Source organism: Micromesistius poutassou, assembly GCF_964030765.1.
Source record: "Micromesistius poutassou genome assembly, chromosome: 13".
Taxonomy (NCBI): domain Eukaryota; kingdom Metazoa; phylum Chordata; class Actinopteri; order Gadiformes; family Gadidae; genus Micromesistius; species Micromesistius poutassou.
The window spans coordinates 8,212,939-8,227,122 of NC_140283.1; the positions used below are offsets into that span (position 1 = coordinate 8,212,939).

The following is a 14,184-nucleotide window of genomic DNA, read 5'->3' on the forward strand; positions in this document are numbered from 1 at the left end:
GTAGTTACCCTCAAGAAGCGTATACCTGGCCGCGGGAGCGCGCATGGCATGCATTCATTAAAGGTAGAAGCACACAGACGCTACGCTTCGATTTCACCCAAGGCTGAATTAAAAGTACATGTTTTCCTAAATGTGGGTCATCAACGAGGTTGTAAAGTAGTAACTTCAGGCACATCTGTCAAAATAAAGTTTTTTTCTTCCGACGTCTTTACGATCTTTATTCATTCATTGTGCCGCGGCCGAACTGACGGGGATATTCTCTGATATTATGAATCTTAAAGACCGCGTCGGGTTCTCCGACTCTCGGGTACTTCCACAACAATTAAAGTGTGTGTGGGTTATCTCGGCCATGGGGGAGAAGGAATTGGGGGAATGCCGTATACGGACAGGCGGCGGAGGGGCTGCTCCGGCGGGAGAAAGATATTTTCAGTAGACAGCTGTCAGTTCACTTCGGGTCCATATCATTTCTCAGACGCTCCATTGTTCCGACCTCTCGGTCGTATGCGGACTCCTCCGCCAGCAGGGCCAGCTCCTCCGGCTGGACGCATACGACGTCGGAACAATGGAGTCGGAGAAATTATATGGACCCGAAGTGAACTGACAGCTGTCTACTGAAAACATCTTTCTCGAATGCTGCGTTTGTTGTTGCTGGTGACGTAAAGAGGTCAGCCGGTGGCTCTATTACCACTAGTTGAAATGGTTACAGCGCCACCTATCATACCGGGGCATGACATGCTTCGGCCAATGAATCGGTTTACTCACCGCCATGTATACTCAGACAATTGCAGTTGTCCAATTGCGGATAGTCGAACTATGGCTTAAATCGGATTAAGCTGTGTATGTAAACGCACTGTGTCTTTTATGACATACTCTCACAAATCCAACATTAGATTCTTATCTAAAGTCAAATCAACACCGTGTCAGCTGACCACTGACAGACACTTATTGAAATCCCCTTCTGAAAGCTCCATCTTCATGTACTCATACTCATGTGAATGAGTTTATGACCTTGCAGTTCTTGGTTTTCGGTCCGTGCTCTGTGCTCCCCCCAGAAGTTCTGCTATATCATTATAGGACTGCTGGATCCCAGATGAAATATGACACTACATTATTAACAAATGAATGTTCCCTCATAACACTAGTCACTAATCAAGTGTCTCAAATAAGACTAGTTAAAAATGAAGTAGTACAAAGACAATTGTCAAAATGTACAGTGATTCACAATTTGAAATATGTCTAAAAAGACGTTGATGAAAATACATCTTCAGACTAATATGAATCTGTGTATCGGGCTGAGATTTCCATTGAGAGGTAGTTTGACTAGGACGATTGAAACCTTTTTAGCGCATCCACCACGTGAAATATTTTATTGATTTATCTTTATTGATGGAAAAGAACACAGCAGGGCGTGAGGTGGACTGGAAATGAGATGAAGATAGTTCACAATCTGCACACACATACTATGCTTCTGCACATCGTTCACATCAGATAAGTTATCTGAGAGGAAGAGAAGGGGAGAAGTCATCTTCAACAAAGGTCAAAGCTCGGTTGGTGAGAATTATGCCCTATGTCCCAATGTAACAAGACTGTGCAAAACAACATCAGGTGCTTTTTTTTCTCCCACTCTTTCTCTCTCTCTGTCTGACAGGGACTTCACATAAATGTCAGACTAGTCCTTAAAGCTAACTAAGGCAGGCCAATGCACAGCCAGTGATATTAGATTTCCCTTTTTTTTTAAAGAGCATTTTATTTTATATTTATGTCGGTGCAGAGAGAGATTTCAACAAATATGACAAGAAATGCATCCTAAATAAATTGCCTACTCTAGCTTTAACCTTACATGTTTGACAACATCTCAAGTGTATCAAAATGTCATGGGTGCGTTTATTGTTGGCATGGCTAAATGCATGAGTAAGCTACACACAAATAATGGATTTATCAATACATTTTGTTAGTTGTGGTTATGGAATTTGTTATTTCAAATAGCACAGTCTTCTTGAAACTAACAAACACACCCCTGTAGCTTAAAATGTTGCTTCATGCCCATACATTGTATTGTCTTTGTTAAAGCTTTCTTCTGTGCAAACACCATTCTTTAGCATGGATTTTTTATTACACTTTATATTTCAGATAAAGACTTCATAAGATAAGGTTTCACTGTTAATCACCGATGATTAACACCCAAGGTGATGACTGTAATAAAAAGTATCTGATGTTGCCTACATTCTAACGTGAGTTACAGTGATGATATTGTACTTCATTTATCATATCATGGATCATAATGAGACCGTTGATAAAGCTCTCACATGTAGATGGAATATTATTAAAATATTAATAATTATTCAATAATATTATACGTTTTAAAAGTTTGATCAAACAATGTGGTTTTTGTGTACTGAAATATGAATATCAGTTCAACACCATTCACTAGACTACTATCCTTCCCCCACTGGCCTATCCTTCTGGAGGGAGTTAAATACGGCCTGTCGACCAATCACATGCGTAGGATATTATCACATATGACATCGACATGCTTTAGTTTCCCTGGAAATACCAATAACTCTAATGACCCTTAAGATGTTGGCCTTTGACTGTAATCCAATGCACTCACTGGACATTCAAATAAACCAAAAAAATAAATGTAGTTTCTAATTTCTGGGTCGATACCTTCAAGCAAAGCCTGGATAGGGCATTGTACTTCCCTTAACCCCTGCTTGTTAACTCAATGTGACCAACACCAAATGTCCAGTCCTGCAAACATAAGCTGACATAAAAAAAAAAAAGAAACTGACAGTAAAAGGAGCAGCAACACACAGCAAGGTGGAAACAACATCATGAGATGTCAGGATAGTTTGAAGGTAGGACCAATCACCACAACGATGACACTGTGTCTCTTGATACAAATGGGACTGTGATTGTTGAAGATATTGTATTTGTTGTCATAGTTGTTCAGAAGCATAGTTGTTCAGAACATAGTTGTTCAGAAGCATTCATAGTATAACTGATCCACATGCATATGGAATTGTTAGTTAAACTCGAAATACTTTTTTGTGTAATAAACCTCAGTGAAATGTCTACATACATGAAATTGACATCAAAAGTGCCAAATTGACTTAATCAAAGATGTACAATTGACTTCAGCGATGATGATTGCTCATCATCTTTGAACTGTGTGGTGATTCCACATTGTTAAAGTGGCTGTAAACCAATCTCTGCTTATGCAATTCTTAACATTTACTCGCATTCAGCATTTATGCTTTATCACTTACCATCCATAAAATTGTCTTCATAAAACAGTTTGGCTAAAACTAGTTTGTGGCATAAGAGTTAAGAATGAACCAAAACGATGTTCCAGGGATGGGTTGTAGGTCTAAGGTCACTTGCTTTGCTTTGCCAGGAGTTTGACACACACACACACACACACACACACACACACACACACACACACACACACACACACACACACACATACACACACATAAGGTGCATTCAAGTGATTCCGAGTACATTGCAGTGAATTAACGAATGTGTTTAACACATCGTATCATATTGTATATTGTAATCCTCTTTACCTACTTAACCTGGAATCACATTGTGATAATCTGCCATTGTGATAAATACCTTATTCTGTGATCCGAATACATACAGCATAGTCTGATGGGTCTCCGCAAGTATACTTGCGTTCATCTCTTACTTTTAAGTAGCAAGCAGAGGGGTAACTCCCAAACTGGAGAAATCAGGGGACGGTGATGGATCTATTCATATGCCACGCCGCGCTATCTGGAAGATCTTATCTGCCAAAAGAGAAGGTTATATTCATATGGTGGACTCACAAATCTTCCGAAATTCCAGGCACATCAGCATACATTTTATAAGATAAGATACTCTCTTAATTCCAGACGGTGAAATGCGTGTCACAGAAGTAATGTACAGGACAGACAGGCAGAAATTAAAAATAGATAAAAATCGAATTCAAATAAGTGTGCAACGGCAAGTGGGTTCAAGGTACACTCAACCACAAAGCTGGCTATAGTCATCAATTCCATCCATAGTGTCATTGTTAATAGATCAGCCATTGCTCAAGGACGGAGGCAGTGGATCCACCTGTGACTACAAATAGAGGCTCACCTACTATTGGCGATTCCAGTCCCTGAGCGTGTGTGAGGTTTCAGATCCTTGACAACATGGGTGCCAAGGGCTTCTTCATCAGTAAACCGGTCGGGGTGGTGGGGATCGTCCTTGGTGCGGGGGCCATCGCCACCATCATCGCCCTGTCGGTGGTCTACTCCCAGGAGAAGGCCAAGACGGACGGCGCGGTGTCCCCCACGGATGGAACCACCACACTCCCCGCAGTCACTACCCCTGCGCCTTCGAACGAACCCTGGGACAAGTACCGTCTGCCCAAAAGCCTGGTGCCGGAAACCTACACTGTCAGCCTTCACCCCAGGCTGACACCGGACCCTACCACCAAGCTCTACATTTTTACAGGTAAGCTAAGATGAAAAGACGAAAAGACAAAAAGAGGTTGTGGAAAGTCACTCGGTATGCTTTGTGAAGAAAAGGTGATGAATCACTGTGTATGAGAGGCTATGGAGTCCTGATACGGGAATGGATTTCATTCTGTTCTATTATCACTTTTAGTTTAATGTGTTTTTCGACCGTGGGAAACGCTGGATAAAAAAATGCAAAGGGGTTGAGTGATACTGGAAATATTCACAGAACTAGCTTAATTTCACTTTGTATCTAAAAGAAAAATTCCATCTTGAATATGTACAGTAAGGATGTTCCTCATGTTGTACAGTGAATCAGGATTTGTAATTTTGAGTAACAAGAGTGTGTGAGACATTCATCTTGTGTATGGTATGGTTGTGTAAGTGTGCATGGTTTCAGAAAAGGAGTGAGAACAAATTACTTTGGAAAAGGTCCACCATAACATGCAACTAAAAAGCCCTAAAGATGTGAATCCATTTGTATCCCCTGAAATGTGTTCTCCTCCTCAACTGGCCCGTCTGTGCAGGCACCTCCGATGTGGAGTTCAAATGTGTGGAGGCGACTCAATTGATCCTGATCCATTCCAACAAGCTCAACTACACCAAGGGTGCAAACGGACAAATGGCCACCCTCACTACGGTGGGTCTAGGAGCCACGGCCCCAGCTATCAAGTCCTCCTGGCTGGTGGTAAAAACCCAGTACCTGGTGCTGCAGCTCAGCGGTCCACTGGTCAAGGATCAGAAGTACAGGCTCTCCACCTCCTTCACTGGGGAACTCGCCGATGACCTGGGAGGCTTCTACAGGAGTGAATACACGGAGAATAACGTAGTAAAGTAGGTTTATTTTTGTGTGTTTAGGATGTGGAGAGATATTTTAATACATCGGGTCGCCTCTTTGTGTCATTTGTCCTTTTAGGGAATTAAGGAACAGATATGAAATGCTGAAAAGGTTTTACGTTTATTGCTTCAATTCCTTTATTTTTTCATTGTGGAACCGTGTGTATACATATATATGTCGTTTCAGCATGATATCTTAAAGTAGCATCAAGCAATTTCCCTACATTATTAGATTCAAAATGTTGTTCATGGACTGCATAGGCTGACTGGCAATAACCCTAATCTTAGCTGTAATCTTTGCCATAAACACGTCAATAAAAAAGCCTTTCAAGGATCTGCCAAGTGTCATGAACAAAATAAGGTCATTCTCAAACGTATTAATCTTCATCCTTTGGGAGCGTACATTATTCCACATATGTATCATATATTATATTTTAAATCAATGAATTGATTGATTTGATCTAATCATTTGTCTGTTTTTGCCAGGGTTGTTGCCACCACACAAATGCAGCCGACCGATGCCAGGAAGGCGTTTCCGTGTTTTGACGAGCCTGCGATGAAAGCAATCTTTAACATCAAGCTGATCCACCCCCTCGGCACCACAGCTCTATCCAATGGCAAGGAGACGGGTGAGCGGAGCCGTTCATCAACATCCAAATATAGGGTGTGGAATTAGTGAAACAATATATATCAGTAAATATAATCCACTTTAATAACTATTATTATCCACTCACTAGTGGCTTACGATCATGTAACAGTTTAGAATAGATAAATAAAATACATATTAACATAACCCAGGGGAAGGTTTTTACCCAAATACAAAGAAAATGGTTTTCTATACTAACTTACAACTTCTATATTAAAATATTTGTTTACAGAAATAATAATTACTTATTCCTTCTTTCTCTTCTTTAGGAACAACTAGTGACACTGTCGATGGCGTGTCTGTTCGGGTCACCAGCTTTGAGCCAACCAAGAAAATGTCAACATACTTGCTGGCATTTATTGTCAGTGAATTTGGCTTCATTCAGACAGTCCTGGATAGCGTTTTGGTAATTCACATGAATCCCTCTCTGGTGCTCTGGTTGCATGTGCTTTCTCTACTTTACTAGGTGTGTCCCTATGTAGGCTTATACTGTAGGTCCACATCTTTACTATGTGTGTCCCTCTGGGGGCTTATACTATAGGTCCACATCTTTACTATGTGTGTCCCTCTGGAGGCTTATACTGTAGGTCCACATCTTTACTATGTGTGTCCCTCTGGGGGCTTATACTGTAGGTCCACATCTTTACTATGTGTGTCCCTCTGGAGGCTTATACTGTAGGTCCACATCTTTACTATGTGTGTCCCTCTGGGGGCTTATATTGTAGATCCGGATATTTGCACGAAAGGAAGCGATCGATGCAAATCAGGGAGCATACGCTCTGAACGTCACTGGGCCAATCCTCAAGTTCTTTGAGGGTTATTATAGCGCAGAATATCCTCTTCCTAAATCAGGTAATGACCACCGCTGTATCCATCTTTGTTGCAACAATTCAAGATGATGTATGATGTCTTAGTGTGTATGTGTGTGTGTGTGTGTGTGTGTGTGTGTGTGTGTGTAGCATCCGAGACAATCAGTGTATTGCGACGGGTATGACTGCAAACCAAAGTCTGTTGTGTTTTTGTGTCCATTTAGATCAGATAGCGCTTCCAGATTTTAATGCTGGCGCAATGGAGAACTGGGGCCTGATCACATACAGGGAGACGGCTCTTCTCTATGACGAGAAATTCTCCTCCAATTCCAACAAAGAACGGATTGCATCCATCATCTCCCACGAGCTGGCTCACATGGCATGTTGGCTTTCTCTTTCACACACTGATTATTTTTTTCATAACAATTGTTTGATCCATCATCAATGATAATCATTTTGGGGGAAAGAAGGCATTTATGGGTCGCTCTCTTTTAGACGTTAGAATTTCTTAGTTTTTTATTTTCATGCTGTTTTGAATTGACATTGATTGTTGATGATGACGATGTGCATTATTATTATTATTATTATTATGATGATGTTGTAGTTCATATCAAATAGTATCATTACATGGCACTTTGTGTGGTTCTCCAGTGGTTCGGTAACCTGGTGACTCTGCGCTGGTGGAACGACCTGTGGCTGAACGAGGGCTTTGCTTCCTACGTGGAATACCTGGGAGCGGACTACGCCGAACCATTATGGAACGTGGTGAGGAACCCTTGTGAGACAGTGGTGTCCTGGGTCAACACAACACTTTTACAAACTTAAATTGAACAAAACCTGAATTGGTTGGCACAGAACTTCCCTTCTAGAATCAGGCTTCATGTTATATTTCACAAAATGTGTGGATCCCTCCTACATGCACTGACCAATCACAATATGCTACGTATTTGTAGCATATTGGCCCTAAACCATGTAGGGATAGGTGAGCAGCATGATTTTAAAATCAATTCTCTGAGCTAATGTTTAAGAATTGGTGTAACGTGTTCATAGAGAACACTGTAACTGTAACTCTGTGTTTTGTGTGTCTGTGTGCATGTGTGTGTCTGTGTGCGTGCGTGCGTCCGTGTGTGCGTGCGTGTGCGTGTGTGCGTGTGCGTGTGTGTGCTCGCCCGCGCGTGTGTGTGTGTGTGTGCTCGCCCGTGTGTGTGTGTGTGTGTGTGTGTGATGATTTGCCTTTGCCCTCCCATCAGAAAGACCTCATGGTGCTCAACGACATCCACAGGGTGTTTGCCGTGGACGCCCTGGCCTCCTCCCACCCTCTGTCCTCCAAAGAGGAAGACATCCAGCGGCCGGAGCAGATCAGTGAACTGTTCGATGCCATCTCATACAGCAAGGTACAGTATGCCATATTCATATGGTATATATATATATATATATATATATATATATATAGTTTACCATAAATGCTTTAGATCCTTGGTGCTATACATGCATGGTGTGTTTCTGTGTGTGTACATATATATATATATATATATAAATATATAATATTTAGATATTTGCGTGATGGCTGTCTTTATATAATGTACTGAAACATTTCTGGGGTACAATGTGAGACGGGGTACTGGATCAATTGGCACCTCTTGATGATCTAGTTTTCTTCTCTTCAGGGAGCTGCCGTTCTGAGGATGCTGTCTAATTTCCTGACGGAAGAACTCTTCAAGGCGGGCCTCAGTGTAAGTGCTATGGTGATCTACTCAAACAAGTCCACATTTGTTGACTTGCGTTTCGTCTTTGTCCCTGTGCATGTGCTATTAGCATCAAAATGTGTCCTTCATCAAGCTCTGCTCATATTCATGGAAAAACCATTAAACAGTAGCCAAGATCGACACTGACAAAAATCCAAAGTTTCTCTTTGTTTCCTGCAGTCCTACCTGAATAAGTTTGCCTATGGGAATACAGTCTATACAGACCTGTGGGATCACCTGCAAATGGTGGGTATTGCTCCTCAAAGAAACAGCTCATTACACACTATATAAGCAGGTTTAACATTGTTCTCTACATCGTCCTGACGCTAGGCTGTTGACAACAATGGATCAACAACCCTCCCTAAGAGGGTCCATGATATCATGAACACCTGGGTGCTTCAGATGGGCTTCCCATTAATCATGATAGACACCACCACGGGCCGGGTGTCCCAGAAGCATTTCCTTCTGGACCCCGATTCCATTGTCGATACAGTATCGCCTTACAAGTAAGTATCTCCTCCCTTACTTGCTCTCTTCCTTTTATCTGTCCTTCCTTCCTCTTTTTCCTCCTCTCTCTCTCCCTCTTTTTTCCTTCCTTCCTCTCTTTCTTCTCCTCTCTCTGTCTCTTCTGTCCTTCATTCTTTTCTTTATTCCCCTCTCCCCCCTTTCCTCCCTCTCTTCCTTGATTGTTCCTTCCTTCATTCCTTCCTCTCTACCTACCCCCCTCCCTCTCTCATCCTTCCTTGCCATGTTTATAAAAGACTAAAACAGAAAAAGGCATCTTCCAAAATGTATCCAGAAAATGACTAAATACAATATTGATAGTTAAACATGGTAGTTAAAGTGATCATGTTTAATTTTAATTGACTACTTTTTGCTCTCAGGTATGAGTGGATTGTTCCTATTACATGGATGAAGACCAAAACACCTCAGCCTTCTAGATGGTTGTTGAGCAAATCAGGTAAAGTCCTTTTGGTGATTTTAATCAGTCTATTGCAGGTGCTCTGTGACGGTCTCACAGGCCATTGACGGCGCGGTAGCAATGTGACCGGCTAGACATTTTTATTGTTTTTTTTAAATAATTTTTACTATAATTGTTATTGTAGTGGGTTCAGTCGAGAACAATAGACTGAAGTGTTAGATAAACACAATATTTCGGAGTTATCTTGTTTTGTTGAGTTTTGTTGTTATGTTTTGATCTTCATCTAGAGGTCGTGCCTGAGATGGAAATAATTGCTGGGCAATGGGTGTTGGCTAACCTGGATACAGTGGGCTACTACAGAGTCAACTATGACCTGGGCAACTGGGAAAGTCTCCTTGTTGCTCTGACGGCGAACCATCTAGTGAGCAGCTATACAAAACTTTATATGATGCATTATCATCAATATATTATACAATATATAATAATAACTATATCATATATTAGTATTATTATTATTATGCAGCACCTTGTATGCAAAGTTCTTTGCTTCGGAATGAAGCAGTATAAGTACGATAGTACTTATAATAGGGTTAGTATTGTAAAGTGACGACATTAACGATTGTGTGACAAATTAAATTTTAACAGTTAATAAAGACAAGCAGTAATAAAACAGTGTCATATTTAGATGGCTCATTCCCTGTCTTCCAGGATATCCCTATGATCAACAGAGCTCAGCTGATAGATGATGCCTTCAACCTTGCCAGGTAAGGAGAGAACGATTAGACGATGTGGATAGCTGATGATACACGTCTCCACCCATCCCATATTCCCCTTCCTTCACCCCCCCAACCCCCCCCTGCCCTCATCATCACCATCATCATGTCCGTTTCTAGCTATAAGGGCTTTAAGTTACAGATTGAACCACCAAGTGTATGTGCAGCAATTCTAATTCCACCCCCACCCTACATTGTTTGGCATAAGCCCCGATACTTTGGGTGTGGAATTGGGAGAGAAGCGATCCAAAGCAAAAGATGAGAGCCAACAAGGTGCAATCGCCATTCACATGATTCTGTAATCCCCACACAGGGCAAAGGAGATCTCCACAATTCTTGCTCTTAGGACGACCAAGTACCTTCAAGTGGAGACGGCCTACATGCCCTGGGAGTCTGCCTTGGACAACCTTGACTTCTTTTACATCATGTTCGACCGCAGCGAGGTCCTGGGGCCTATGCAGGTCGGTCGTCATAACAATAGCTTTAAGAAAGGGAAACAAAATAGGATGGGTTGTGCCTAATCACACATTGCATATGGAGATCATTTCACCACACATCACCGCTGTCATGCTGACTATATTTTTCTCTTCCCTTTAGGCTTATTTACTGAAACAGGTGACTCCCCTGTTTATACACTTTAAGGACGTTACTAATAACTGGACCATTATACCACCCGGACACATGGATCAGTGAGTAAAGCACACATCCTTTCTCACACAATTTTCCCTTGCTGCTTTTATAACAGTATGTGCGTAAGCAACGCTAGCAGCAGCTGTTTACTGTTTATCTCTCGCCCTTTGTTTGGGTGTACCGCCGCTAAGCCGCTCCCTCCTCCAGGTACAACCAGGTGAACGCCATCGGCAAGGCCTGCAGCACGGGGCTACCGGAGTGTCAGACCCTTGTTCAAGGCTGGTTCGCAGCCTGGATGGATTCGCCGGCCAATAACCGGTGCGTGATTAAGTCATTTAGTAATTTGTAAACTCATAAATTAATTACTTTTCACTCTATTGCCTTTGTTTTTTCATTTGATTAATACTATTCTAATCTAGTCTATTCCATTGTCGTAATATTGTCGTAAATATTCTTTATTAATCTCTGATGGGAAATCCGCGCTGAATAAGCTATAGTAGCTGCATAGTCTCAGCATAGTTTAGGACAGTACTTGTGTGCTGATGCTAACGGTGAGCTAATCTTTTCTCCAGGATCGAACCCAACCTGCGCTCCACCGTGTACTGCAGTGCTATCGCAGCAGGGGGCGCCAAAGAGTGGAACTTTGCTTGGGAGCAGTTCCAGAAGGCCAACATTGCTACTGAGGCTGAAAAACTGCGAGCGGCACTCGCCTGCTCAAAAGAACCGTGGCTCCTTAACAGGTGAGCCGGACGCTACCACTGTTATGCATATAAATAGAGCAACACATACAAAATACTTTTACTGTGTCTTTACACTACAGATAAACACATGTTTTAAGGTGCTAGTACAGATGTACAGGCTCTTCCCAACACATGCGCACACGTGTCTGCGTCTCACATGCATGCACACAATGGCCCTATAGTATATTATATTATATTTGATGACATTTGATTTCCTTCCCCACAATCAGGTACCTGGAGTACACCCTGAATCCAACTCTTATCCGCAAACAAGACGCCACATCCACCATAGTCTACATCGCCTCCAACGTGGTCGGTCAGCCTCTGGCTTGGGACTTCATCCGGGACCGATGGTCCTACATTTTCAACCAGTGAGTCGTGATTTTAGGTCTTAGGCCTCCAAATGTGCCTGTTTTGCTGTAATGTCTGTAAACAAAGCATATAGAGAACAACAAAGACCATTTGCACCTTCAATAGCCAGTATAATCCAAAATGTACTGCCCATATTGAACTATTTAAAAAATAATGTTAACATAGTTGCATAATTGAGAGTTGATTAGTGAACGCCCCCAAAATCACCCACATGTGGATTCCTAGGATTCCATTGAACTCACCGTGTTTCAGAGCCCAACATAGGAATGTGATTGTGAAACGGTAGTTTCCCACCAACAGGAAGGGGTCTTATCTTGTCGAGTCAATGTTATTTGTATGGCCCTTAGTCCCAGTTACAGTCTCAAAGGGCTTCACATCAGGCCACCTTATACGACCCCACCCCCCGTAGGAACAAATCGCCCGACCCCTCCTCCAGGGAGGGTTAGGAGTGTGATGGGGCCATCGTTGACACACATAACAAGCAAAAGCGTTGTGTCTTTAGTTTGTCTTACCTACTTGTCTGTCCTCATCCACAGGTACGGAGGTGGATCCTTCTCCTTCTCCAACCTCATTAACGGAGTTACTGAGAGGTTTTCCACAAATTTTGAGCTGCAGCAGGTTAGTTTAGGTTTTTTTTGTATTTCATTTTTAGCACATCCAAAATATTGAACACATGTAAAACTAAAATTGTTCCACCTGGCACAAGCTTCAGCAACACACACGCATGCACGCACACATGCACGCACGCACGCACACACACACACACACACACACGCACACACACACACACACACACACACACACACACACACACACACACACACACACTCACATGCACACACACACTCTCACCCAAACATACATACAAGCTATATCAATGTTCTTCTGGACAAAATAACAGAAACAAACCCAGCAACCCCGTATTTACCTCAAATACTGTTTTTGTCAAAGCTGGAGCAGTTCAAGAAAGACAACGCGGCAGTGGGTTTCGGCTCAGGGACCCTGGCTGTGGAGCAAGCCATTGAGAGAACCAAAGCAAACATCAAGTGGATCTCTGAGAACAAAGCACAGGTTCTCAAGTGGTTCATGGATGAGTCCAGACCATAAGGAACTCCTCCTCATACACATTTCAATGTTATTTTTGCATTTTAATTGTTTAAAATGTTAATTTTTTTGTTTATAGAAAATGTTTATGATGGACACCCAACTTCAGTTTATTTTGTAACTTTTGTACTTTTAATTTGTGATCTGTAAATAATTGCAATTATTTGTTCATAATGTGTGGACTTTACAATGACTACTGAAATATTCATTCATGTATCATAACCTACTCAAAATATATATATTTGACATAAAGGAACCATCTTACGAATCTGATTGTGACATTTGTGAACTGCGAAAGAAACACATTTATATTATTATTATTAAAAATACATATTATTATTGTTATTATTTTTAAAGTCTATAAAGTCACACAGGATCAACCGCCTGCTAAGAAAACAGCTTGCACCACCATATTTATATTACACAGAAATGAAAGACTAACAAAAATGCAATAACCTGATAAACAAGATGGGTGTTGAGGGTAATATTTGTCTGTGTCAGTGGGAGGTTTTGGTTGAAGAGATTACCAGAGCAAAATGTTATTAACAGCTAAAGGGGCATTGTCATATTCAGGTACTACGAATTTTTAAACCTTCTAAATTCTTTCTCTGCTTTTGACCCATCCGGGAGCCGGTGAACACATACACACAGGGAGCCTGGGGAGCAGGTGGGAGATTCAGGTGCCTTGCTCAAGGGCACCTCATGAGGATGTAGGAGAGTGCTGCACAACTACTCCCCCCGTCCACATTTTTTTGCCTACCGGTCGGATTCGAACCGGCCACCCACCGGTGACCGGTCCCACTCCTTAACCAGTAGGCCACAAACAGACAAACAAATAACCCACTTCGTACTTCATTACAACCTCTTGCTGTTTCATTACCCAATCAACTGGATTTGAGGAACACAGAGAGGAACACAGAGAAAACACTTTTTTAACCTCATTATTCTCTTATGCCAAAGTCGTTGTGTTGGTTGTGTTGATTTCATGTACTTTACTCTTTGGAAATAAAGATATGATATATTTAGTTTTTGATGTGTGTGTTCTATACGTCAGAAATGGCGTTCACACAAGAAAATACTTTGAGAAATATTCCCCTTCAGGTGTGTCTCTTTGTC

At 41.8% G+C, this 14,184-nt stretch overlaps 1 protein-coding gene across 1 annotated transcript; it reads left to right on the top strand.

Moving 5' to 3' along the window:
- Positions 1-4,168: 4,168 nt before the first annotated feature.
- LOC311357577 (aminopeptidase N-like) lies at positions 4,169-14,039 on the top strand. Its single transcript, XM_084477558.1, has 21 exons — positions 4,169-4,488; positions 5,018-5,324; positions 5,814-5,956; positions 6,243-6,379; positions 6,699-6,825; positions 7,007-7,161; positions 7,434-7,547; positions 8,033-8,176; positions 8,450-8,515; positions 8,708-8,773; positions 8,858-9,033; positions 9,412-9,488; positions 9,737-9,870; positions 10,158-10,213; positions 10,536-10,683; positions 10,820-10,911; positions 11,060-11,170; positions 11,425-11,592; positions 11,823-11,963; positions 12,501-12,582; positions 12,916-14,039. Exons 1-21 carry the CDS (start codon positions 4,185-4,187, stop codon positions 13,069-13,071), a joined length of 2,904 nt encoding a protein of 967 aa, XP_084333684.1. The 5' UTR covers positions 4,169-4,184; the 3' UTR covers positions 13,072-14,039.
- The last annotated feature ends 145 nt before the right edge of the window (positions 14,040-14,184 follow it).